Source organism: Dermacentor variabilis, unplaced genomic scaffold, assembly GCF_050947875.1.
Source record: "Dermacentor variabilis isolate Ectoservices unplaced genomic scaffold, ASM5094787v1 scaffold_12, whole genome shotgun sequence".
In the NCBI taxonomy this organism is placed as follows: domain Eukaryota; kingdom Metazoa; phylum Arthropoda; class Arachnida; order Ixodida; family Ixodidae; genus Dermacentor; species Dermacentor variabilis.
The window spans coordinates 12465547-12477581 of NW_027460280.1; the positions used below are offsets into that span (position 1 = coordinate 12465547).

The 12035-nt window shown below is 45.2% G+C and overlaps 1 protein-coding gene across 4 annotated transcripts in view; it reads right to left on the minus strand.

The window, feature by feature from the left end:
* SMC3 (structural maintenance of chromosomes 3) overlaps positions 1 to 12035 on the minus strand; it is a 463962-nt gene that overhangs the window by 289213 nt on the left and 162714 nt on the right. For all 4 annotated transcript variants that reach the window (XM_075676310.1, XM_075676309.1, XM_075676311.1 and 1 more), the window contains exon 12: positions 6885 to 6953. In XM_075676310.1, coding sequence (XP_075532425.1) covers positions 6885 to 6953 — 69 coding nt within the window. The remainder of the gene's footprint in view (positions 1 to 6884; positions 6954 to 12035) is intronic.

Sequence of the window (12035 nt, forward strand, 5' to 3'; positions counted from 1 at the left end):
CCAAAACTTCTAGCCCAAATTTTTCACTGAAATTTTTGTTTGGATCCGCATATAGCACGAGGAGAAAATTTGGGCGGCGAATAATAGGAAAAAATCCTCTTATTATATGCGGGTTTATACGGTATATCTACTAGTCAGCCAGTGCCTGTTCCATACGTCATTTGCACTTTGTGTGGTGGCACCTAATTTGCAATAGCATGTGTAAAAACACTACAACAAGGTCAAATAAACGTTACACAATCCATTCACATGAATGCAAATTCCAGAAACCCTGAAACTTTGCCTATCGCATATGCTGATGTTGACTTCTACACAAATATTCCTACTGATGACTGTATACTCGCAAAATAAATGGCACAACAGGCTCTGACAAAGCATACAGTAAGACAGTGATGTATAAAAAAAAAGCTGGTGTTCTAGTGGGCAAATTTACATGGAAATTCAAAAGACAGTGACCACTATTTAGATTAGTGCCACTTTTCTGGTGTGCGCATATTTCTATTTAAGAAAATAAATTTTACAGTTGGCAGCTTTTCTGTTCATTGGTTGTTGACATTGGAATATCCCGCAGACATCGGTTAGACATATAAAAAGAGGTCCAAAATTTGTAAACATCCGAACATCCGTTTTTGATGTTCATCGCACCAGCCCAGGGTGCACAATTCCTTTGCACCTTATAGTCCTCCGAACATCCATTAGTACGTCCCATGGATTTTTTCGTACATCCTGCGGACATTCTTAATGTCCGGCAACTTGATATGGATGACGTCCTATGGTTGTCTGTTGTCCATTGGGTGTACTCTCCTCCTTGTGATCTTGCACTCTTGCCATCTTTCATCCCCCACTGCGCTCCGTGTTCGCTCTTTGATCCTTCGATGTGCTCGTTCGCTCAGTCGAGCCGAGTACGCCGGCGCTTGCCGCAGGAACAGCCACCTAAGAGCTGCGCTCTAGAAAGGCTAAAAGCAAAGCGGTTCTACAATCTGTCCCTTTATCTATCTCAGGGAGTGCGGAAATTCGCTGCAGATTATAGCTGGCACCAACAAAGTAGAAAGCTGTGTCACTTGAGACAAGGCTGCAAATTTTGCAAGACTTGGAGAAGTACAAGCTCGCGCAGTCGATGATATAGATGATTCTGAAAACTGCGAGCGCTGCGATCATGAAGGCTGGAACCAGTGGCCATGCCAATCACAGGAAAAAGCAGGCATCGCGCACCTGGGCAAAACGTACTGTACTAGTGAAACCAATACTGTAGAAGCTACCGACATTAACGAGCTCTAGAAGCCCGTGGCTACTGACAATGAAACAGGTGGCATTTCAATGGAGGAGTTTCTCAGTGCAGATACTGCTGTCTCGTTCAGCAAAGATATCTCCGATGAGGCAATCGTTGACAGTGGCATTGTGCAATGAAAGTTACAAAAGAAGCGGCAGTGACTTTGAGATTGTCAATGGCCCGTCTTTGACCCCGATGTAAAGTCCGCTGTCGTCAATTGAGCTGCTTGCTGATTTTGTGGCCACTAAATTATTGCCACCAGTGTTTGCACAACTGCTGGACGCTATGCATACAGTGTTTGTGAGCCTTAAGGGGGGCGGCTACCCTGGAGACCGAAATTTTTTAAGATATCCGGATGAAACTTTCAGGGTACGTTCACACCACCGAACTATGAGGAACTGCAAAGTTTCACGAAGATGTGTTTATTAGTTCCGGAGTTATTGAGGTCTAACTAGGTTGTTCATGTATATGCCTGTGGAAGAGCCTGGAGAAAAGCCAGGACATCGTAGGAAGCTGAAATTCACTGTGATGATCCCTTGATAGATATCCCGGGGGGCTAAGGAGCCATTTTCTTTAACTTCCCCTCCAAAAAATTTTAAGACAACCTTGAATTTGATGTAGCCAGTAATGACCACATTCATAAAAAATTAATTGTTTATTATAAATTAACTGCACCAGCTTTCAAAAAAAGAAACCTGTTACCCCCTGGCAAAGTCATTCAGGAACAGAATAAAAAAAAACTGCATACAAATCTGAAGAGTGGTTTTTGAGGTATCGCCTTCCCCAGCACCACCACTAGCGAAAAAATCAATTCTGAGATAACAGGCCTTAAAGTTGAGCACATGTGTTTTTTATTAGAAAGCTCCTGCGGAGCTTCTAATTAGCTCTTGCGGCTCCAAGCACACTCAATGTTTCGGATTTTCGACTGGCGACAGCCACTCAATGTGTCGGATTTTCGACTGGCGACAGCCGACAGCACAGTTCTGCCGCTGAAAAGCGTCTATGCAGTCGGCACTCGCTGCGGAAGATCGGAAGTTCGATGCTCTTACAAGACGCATATCGCGCTCCCGCGCACCGAACATCTGCACTGTCTTGGGCTTTGCCGGCATCGCATGCAGCAAAGAACTAGCGAAAAAAAGAAAGCTGAGAAAATAACCTAAAAGATAGCGCAAGGTGATGAGCAGCTCGCAAGCTCATGTTTAGGCGGACGGAGCAAGGAGCAACAACAACGCGAGCGCGGCGGGCGCTGCATCAAAGGGAGCAGCCGCCGCCGCCCGCGTAGCAGCCAATGGCAGGCGCGCTTTAGCCCACGGGATTTGAACGCGCTGCTCCGGCCAATCAGCATTCCGCATCGCATCGCGGGAAAACGGCAATTACGCCACATCCGCGCCGACAATGGCATTTTGCAAGGCGGCAAAACAGAGACAAAGAATTCACGGTCAAAACGACACCAAGATGGCGCGGACAGGCCATATAGGCCGGGAATGGCGCGCGCGTGAAGTTTGACTTTATTTCGGCATTTACATGTGTTTTGTGGGCATGTGTTTTGTGTTTTAAGGAGTCCCTCCTTAAACTGCCATGAAAGCAAGTACAGATTTTTATTTCAGCGCGCCTAATGCTTGACCCTCTGTTTAGAGGTATAAATAAACATTTTATTTTTTATAGCCTGCTTTCTAGAATGTCTACTTTTTAGTGAAGTGGAAAATTTCGTTTCAGGGCTACAAAGGTACGTTCGGTAACTTTTTTTTTTTTTTCGGCAGTCCACATATAACAATGATCAGTGATAGCGATAATATTTTTATTCTTCTTGATATTGTTTCAAGTGTACTATGATATTTTTATTCTTCTTGATATTGTTTCAAGTGTACTCCACTATATAACCAGCGGAAATAACTGCATACAACCACGGCGTCTACCAAGTTGACATTTCCAAATTCCTTGAGTTTTCCAGGTTTTCCCCAAGTGACCTTGCAAAATTCCCTGAGTGACACAGAACTTTGTTTTATGTCAAGACGGGTTGACACCATGTCGCCTGATGCTGCCACTCTTTAGTAAGCATGTTAAAAATTAAAAAAAAACACTACTTAATACAGTTTGAATAGTAAGGACTACTGTTTATCTTATTAAAAAAAAAATACAGAAGGGTGGGGTTAGTAAAATGCACAGCAAATAAAGTATCTTTAAAAAAATGGTAAGCACCAATGCAAATCGAGTCGCACATTCTCAAATACGAACAAAAAGGAGATGCATACAAAAACAAATATTTTCAAATATGAGCAATTTCTATCAACTGATAGCAAGCTCATTGGTATGAGGCCTGAACTTTGTCACAAGTGAGATTCTCTCTCAACAGTTGGTAAGTAAACCTCAACTGTCCTGACATACTCTCAGCCCATGCACAATACTTCACTGTTGTGTTTCACTCCTTTAAAGAGTTTATTTTGGTTTGGATGAGGGACACCTACATCTTGGCGTCAGTCAACACTTTGTTTTCTGAGCTCAAGTTCCTTCAAAAAAGCCGCAGCACACTTCCTTTCCCGTTCATTCCTCAATGCGTAGGTCGTTTCTGTTCTCGCCCTCCTTCCTCCGCGTGTTTGCCCCCATGGACCAGTTGAAGCATCCTCTTAGTCAGTTGTATAGTCAACGTCCAATTTTTCATACTCCCAAGGGGCCGCAAAAACGTCAAAAATCGGGCAGTTCGAAAAATGAATGCATGTCTTTTAGTGCCCTTAAAGAGCCCCCTGACCAAGCCACTCGGTTATATGCTGGAAGTTGTTACGTGCCCTCTAGGGAGCGTTCTCTGCAGCAAGAATTTTTGAAATTGGTCTATAATAGACCGAGCTAGAAATATTTCAGTGCCGCGAACCCATCATTTCAGGAAGCGAGGGCCATTGCCAAGTGAGACACTCTTTCCTCTTGCCCCCTCTAGCTTCCGCAAGCGAAATTCTTTCCCTACCTTCTCCCATATTGAAGCTCGAGGATCGCGTGACGCATACGTCACGGGCCCACCTTAATTTTTTCCCTCACTTTTTTGCTGTGCAATGCACTTCTGCTGACAGCGTCGCGCACGAGCTGTTGCGTTTGTCTCGTTTCATGCAGCACACGATTTTGCATGCTGAGCACGAGAACACCTGAGTAGCGCTATAAGCCAGTGCTACATGAATACTGAAAAAGACGCACGCGGATCATAGATCATGATCGCACGATCGAACATTGTAGAAAATAACATACTTTCACTGTCTGCATGTGCGACTGCACGACATGGGAAGTTGGAGGCGAAATGGAAGTACATCTCTTGCAGCGGTGCGAAGTAAAACAACACACAGACATTCGATTTGTGTATTTTATTATTTCTCTAAACTTTAATTTGTTGATTGAAGCAACAGATAACACGAATAACGGATGTTGCCTTGAATAATTCTCGAAGTCACGTGTCACTACAAACAACGTCACAGCAGCACGATGTACATAGGTGTACTTGTGCGATTACTTCCGCTCTCCAACTAGGAGCATGGCGCCCGCGAGGAAAAGAGCAGACGGCATCCGGTTTTAAATTTCAGCTTTTTCTGCGGTGCATAGCGATGCAATACTTAGCAGATACGATCGTTAGCGCACATAGTATCCATAGCGCTTGTCACTCAAAATGGCCACACTTGGTGAGGTGCCTTTTAAGGGCTAAAATAATCGCAGGCACATCCGCAAAAGCTTGGAAGGTCTGCCAGTACACTAATTAGGCATATCGGTGCTCGTTCTGTAACAGGAGATGGCGGGTGCATGCGTGTATAATTAAGGAACACATACTGTGTCCCATGACAATTGCCCCCTTACCAAGCTTGTTATGCTTCACTGCAATACTTTTGAGTATGATTGACCAAGTAACACTACTATACTGAGGCGAAGCTAACTTTTGAGAAGTGGCTTTATGCAACGCGCCATGCTTTCCGAGGTTCGAAACAAAACGCGAGGACCACAAAGGCAGAGTGGGTGCCGTTGCTGACAGCAGCGAATTCTTTCGATGAAAAACCCGGCACAGAACGGAAAGAAGCAGCTAAGTTTAGTGTTGCCGCGGTGGTGGCTACGGTTGCCAGCAGATCTGCATGCAACAGCGCCGGTTCGAGGGGACAAGGTAATCAAAATGGTGGCAATGGTGGTGGCTTTGATTATTGCTGTTTTGGACTGGCGGTCACAGCAAAAAGTCCGAAAACTCGGACGGCGAAGTGTTCTCGCGTCCAAAATTTCAGACGTTCTTATAGATTAACTCTATGAGAGATGCGGTGGCACCGTGAAGCCGTTCGAAATTATCAGGCGTCTGGAAAGTCTGTCATTGACGGTACCCTGACAACTCCTCCAGAGGACAACACGGCGTCAAAGAGGATTCATTACGATTCCTCTCCTCCAGCGGACGACACAGCTTCAAAGAGGATTCATTACGATTCCTCTCCTCCAGCAGACGACATGGCGTCGAAGAGGATTTGTTACAATGCCACACCTCCAGAGGATGACACGGCGTCAAAGAGGATTCATTACGATTCCACACCTCCAGAGGATGACATGGCGTCAAAGAGGACTCGTTACGATTTCTCACCTCCAGTGGACAACACGGCATCAAAGAGGATTCCTTACGATTCCTCTCCTCCAGCGGACGACACAGCGTCGAAGAGGATTCACTACGACTCCTCTCCTCCAGCGGACGACACGGCTTCAAAGAGGATTCGTTACAATTCCTCCCTGTTGCTCAAGCCAGCATTATTGCGACGTTCGTTCCTTTTTAATAAAGTTACTGCTCATTTTCCCTGATAGAACAAATTCCCCGAGTTTTCCCTGAGTATTTCTAGATTATTGAAAATCTCCGAGAATTCCTGGTCTTCCTGGTTGGTAGATACCCTCACAACACTCACATCTCTGAAGAAGTCTCTATTCACAGATGTACGACTCATTCACGTCATATCTTCAGCTAGCAGCTCTGTTCCTCCCTGCTTCGGCAATGCTAATAATTTTAAATTTCTGCTACGCTGTAGACAGCCGTTAAACACAGCTCATCAGGCTCAGAGTTTTAGTCTGCTGCACTGCATGCACTATTTGCTAACTACTAAACAGAAAATGTTAACCCGTAGAGAGGAGAATGGGCGACCACGAATGAGGGGAGAAGGGAGCTTCAACAACAGGGTGGGGATCAGTAGGAGATAACTAAAGTGCATGGCGGGGAACCTCGCTTTGAGGTGCGGCTTCACAGCAACGCACACTGCAGTGCCATGAAGCCACACCTCAAGGCAAAATTTGCATATAACCTGTAACCCCATGTCACTGTTAATTTCTTTTAATTTTTGCTGCTAGTTATATGCACAAACAAACGGTACATTGACTCTACAAGGTATGCGGAGGTGCCGCGAAGGTGACTGAATTATCAGGAATGTCCAAAAATTTGCGCACTGACTATTCAAAGTTCTCATTTGTGTAAGGCATACCACTCTGTTCTTTAATGTTTGGTTCAAGTTATATTATTAGGTGCCCCTTCCGTTGCTGGTCAACACTTGTGCATTCATCTCACCTGTCTTTCAGTTTTCAATATGAAACCAGCTTGCCCCTTTGTAGATAACAAAAATAGTAGGCTCACTTCAATTTTCCTTTCCAAGACCACCTTGTTTTTTGCATCTCGTTGCGTGTCCTCTTGGAGCTTGTCTATCTGCAAAATGAAAAGCAAGCCATTTCCACAATTGGGAAGACTCAAGAGGCCTGTTAAAGAGAAGCTAACATTCTATCACAGCACAAACGATACAGTAGAATCTCAATGATACGAACCTCTTGGGACAGCACAAAAATTCATTTCACCCGAAATGCATATCACTTAGAAAATGTACTAAAATTGAGAAATTAAGGGAGGTGCGGCAATGAAGTGGCCGACTTGCTCAAAATTAGATTTAAAAAATTTTTTTTTCCGCAATCTTAATGCCTCTTCCAAATAATGGCAGAAAATTTGGGAGAAATATGTAGCAGAACTTGAGAATGAGAAAATCGCACTTTTTTACTGCACTGTCTTCATAATCAGAGGTGCTACCGCACCACTGATCGGTTTGCCATTGATGCAGCGCTGCCTTATTGGCATTGCTGTAAACAAGAGAGATTGGAAATTAAGATAACGCAGCCCTGCATTGCTTCATGCAGAAATAAAAGCAACAAAGGCGAGCACACAAAGAGAAAATTGGCTACACACTTGACGTGTTGCGAGGCTGACATTTCAAGTTCTGCCTGGTTACCTGGAAATTTTGCTGCTGTGTCCTAGCTGTGTACACCTGTGCAGTACCTAGGCGCAGTCCAGATATTTATCTCGCAACTAACGCATGCGCACAACTGACTATGCAAGTGAATGCTGCCAATCTTGCCTTGCTGACGTGGCAACACTGGGTCACACATAATTGCCGGCCCCTGACAAGGTTATAAGGTGTTCGAAAACTGCAGAGAAGTTGCACGATGTCGCACAAAGCAAATACATTTTTGGGAGGGGGGAGGCGGAGTAACCTGTCACCCTGGCAACAAGAATGAGATCAGCGCATTTAGCATGGTCGCTCTACCCAGTCTGACAACAGCCAGTACCTGCCGCTACCGGCACACCAGGGCCTTCTCGTGCGGGGGCTCAATTTTTCGTATCATCTGCTGCAGCGTGAAAGGTGGTTCACAACATTCAACCTGAGCTCATTGTAAGCTAACAGACTTCAGTCGGGACTTGCAAAAAATTCGTATCAGGCGTGATCGTATCACCAAGATTCTGCCTCTTCTAAAAGTACTATAACAGCAGAAAGGTTCAGCTTGTTGGTACAGCAAAATCACATTAATTCAACTCTCATTATTTCAGAAACTCAGATAATTCGGACTTGACCTGTAGTCGCAGCAGGCATATGCATTGTTTAATGAAATCAAACTCTCTTTAATTCGGATAACTCTCGGACCTAAGCGACGGCGGGCCGCCGCAAAAGAGCTAAAACGGCATTAGTGTACAATTGAAACGAAGCAGCGAAGTCTGCATCGCCATAGTCATCAGCAGAAATCGTACACGAACTTAGGAGACCATCTGACGTCACCCTTTGTGAAGCTCCATGGAGGAAGGAAAATCTAAGGAGGGGCCCTGATGTCACTCCGACATCGTGTCAGGCCAGGTTCTTCTCTCTTGTTTACATTTTTTGCCTTCGGCGCGCAACCACAGGTGCAACTACACTGGGCAGCGCATAAGTTTGCGCAGTTGCAAACTTACGTAGTCACAATACGACCTGTGGCAAGCAAATCTACAGTTTATCAGGACAAACACGTATGCTGGTCGAAGTTTCATCGGAATTGTTTTGCTTTATTGAACACGTCTTGGGCGGCCACTCATAGCGGAGGTGTGATAAGCCACATTGCACCGACGAACATTCGGCAGAAGCGAACGTCATTACACATTTAAGTACACTGACTCAATCTCGTTCAATCTCGCCCGCACCATAGGGATGAATGCGAAGAGGAAGCGCATAGTCTTCTCACACGCGTGAGGCACCCATCGTTGCGAGGCGCCAGGGGAGGGGGGAGGGGGGCGCATTCTCTCAGGCTGCAACTGCGCATGTGGTGTCTGCGCACGGTCGCGCGGCCGTATCTTGCGAGCGATCTGCATTGGGCACAGTCTAGTTGTGGCGGTGGCTTGTAGCTTTGTACGTGCTGAGTCCTCGGCACTCCCTTTGCTTTGAAGCGATGGCCAGCATGAATGTCACTTCACTCGCTACTGTTGCCGCATTTTCTGATGGAAGTGTTTTGACAGTGAGTGGCCATAGTCATCGGGTGGGATGTGTTCATGTTTGCTGTACGCGCTGACAGCATGCTTAATATATTAGTTAACAGGTGAACGCTTACAAGTTGATACGGTCCATAAAAGTGCCATCCTTACTTCATACGGCTGCATGCTAATTTGCAATCACAATTGATGCTTCACCTTACAGGCGAAACTGTCTTTTTTCTTTCTTTTTTTCATGTTACCTGTTACGAGGCAATGCTCTTTACACGGTGTTCTGCCAAGAAGCAGCACGAGGTGATTTCTCTAGCACGGTGGCCGTGTTGTTTATCGGTGCTCGCAGTACTAAAAAGCATAGCCTTTGAGATTCGTCGCTATTACTGAAACGAAAGCATCACTGGGATACGTGTTTGGACGCCACCTATGCGTATAGTGAAACTCAGCAGCCTGCAGCCGGCGCATCTCCGAAAGAAAAAACTGAGACCAATGTCACAGCAGGTTGCAATGCGTTCCGAGAGTGCAATTTAAAGCGCAGCTCTTGTACCTGCGGTGCGTGTCGGCGCATGTCGTGTGCGGCCAAACACGATGACTGGATGAAAACGACGTAGCAGCCGGGAAAACGCAGCAGTGAGGAACGTAACAGCGGGGTTCTCCTGTAGTTCAGGTGTCTGCCTTGAGCGAGACAGTTGCAAGGTCAACGGCAAGAAATGTGAAAAACAAAGAAAATGCAAGAAACACTGGGCTTTAGAGGTGACATGGAGCAACCTTTTTGTCGGTAGTTTTCTCAGTGTTGGTGTCTGTTTTGCGCATGTCACTCTTATTATATGGTGCTTCGGTGGTGCATAGCTGCAGGATCTATGGAAAAGTGGAACAGCGCGTGCTGAGAGCCAACAGCGACATTTTCATGGATAGCTCATATGGTGACAACTTATGAACTGATGCGTTGATGGCTGGAATGGTTAATTTTGGGGTTTTCACTATAACAACCTTTCAGAATAAAACAAGTTACCGCAGTCCCCTGAAGTTCATTATATCAAGATTTCACTGTATACTGCCATGAGCAGACAAGCCAACCTTGGTGGTCCCTGTAGCCATTTGTGGCATCTATGAGCACAATGCTCCACATTGAAGGCAATGATGTTTTATCTGCATGCTGTCCTCTAGAGCAGTGGTTCTAAAATATGGGTCTGCAAAAGCATTCCTGGGGCCTGCGAAGCCCTCACACATTCTAGCATTCCACCGTTTATTGCATAGTTATGCTGCATTCCCCAGCATGTACACATTAACGAGATTCCCCTACATCTATACTTTTGACTTACAGAGTGAAACCTTATAGTATGAATACCACATTAACAAACTATGCATAAATCCCCCGCTGACTGCTTATAGGTTCAATGTAAACATATTTCAGTACTACAAATCTCAGAATACCGTACTTTTCAAAATAATGATAATTAATCAGACCTTTTGTCATGCTAAGAATGCCTCAGTGCGATGAACTGATATTCCATAATCTGGGGATACTTGGATTTCCGTGTATCTTTCACAGCGGCCATAAGAGTAATATCCGTGTCACACGGGCGTTTGGAAGGCCTTCCAACCGATAGTCAGTTGACACAAAGGTCACATTTGAGCTGCCACACGGGCCGTTTCGAAGGCCGCCGAGTCAATGGTCTATTGAGTCAACGGAGCACCTTACAACTCTATCGAAATCTCGATGGCCTTTGAGCAACGGAAGCGGAAACAGCGCGAACATGCCTTCTCGTTCACATTGTGCTCGTACTCACGGTTAGAAAGAACAAATCAAACCAAATGCTCTTAAACTACTATATGTGAGTGTTATTCAGTATTCAATAAACTGTTTTTGCCACTTAACATGTGCTAACACACACCAGAACGGCATCCGCATCGAGCGGCGCAAACGTTGCCGCAGTTTCGCTACTCCACAACTTAAAAACTAAACATATATGTATGGCAATGTATAAACAAATTTTTTTAAATGTATAAACAAATATAAAAGAAATTATAGTGCTTTTAAATGGTTTTAATGTTGTTTAACTTTTCGTGGCATGAAAACGAAAATAAAGATTCGCAGCGCCACACAATTTTGCGAGAAACGCCTGAACCACTCAACGGCCTTTCAAAAGTGCCATGTAGCAGCGTGACAACTCCTTTAAGTCGATAGAGTTCTGGCGTTTCAAAGGCCGTTGACTGGAAGGCCTTCCAAATGTGCCCGTGTGACACAGGTATAAGCTAGGAGACGAAAAGGTACAGGAAAGGGATGCTAGGACACATGGGTTCAGAAGACCTGAGACGGCACCAGAGGGGAAAAAATGTGGGAGGGGACTTTTGTTTTCCTATTGAGGAGGCGACGACGCATCAGGCTTTTCGAGCATACCTTCCGCGCAGACAAGTGTCGCCTAGCAACCAAGGCGGCGCACCTCTTTATTTTTTTCCTTTTATTTCTGCGCACGTCTCTTTCATTCACACTTTCTGCAGCCGTGCTCCTGGGGCGCCCCGCGGTCACACTTTCCGGACAGTGTTGGTTATACGCACTTGCACTTTGGAATATATCTGCCTCAAGCGAGGCAGTTATGGTGTCCACGACAAAGAATGTGAAAAACCAAAAAAAAAAAAGAAACACTGTGCTTTTTAGGTGACATGGAGTCTACTTTTTGTCAGTATTTTTCTCGGTATCGGTGTCTCTTTTGCATACCCCACTTTTACTACACAGTGCTTCGGTGTTGCGGGGCACCGGAATCCATGGTAAATAGCAAGAGCCAAGCTAGTGATCTAACAGTGACATTTTATAAGAAAGTTCATATGTACGCAACTGATGAGTTGATGGACAGAATGCTTAATTTTAGGGTTTTCACAAAAATGATCTTTCAGAATAAGAAACGATGTGCCGCGGTCTCCTGAAGTGCGTTATATCGAGATTTCAGTGTATGTAGACGCCATGCCCAAGTGTGGCCCTTGCTTGAGAATATACAGCATCCCTCTGCCGTCATA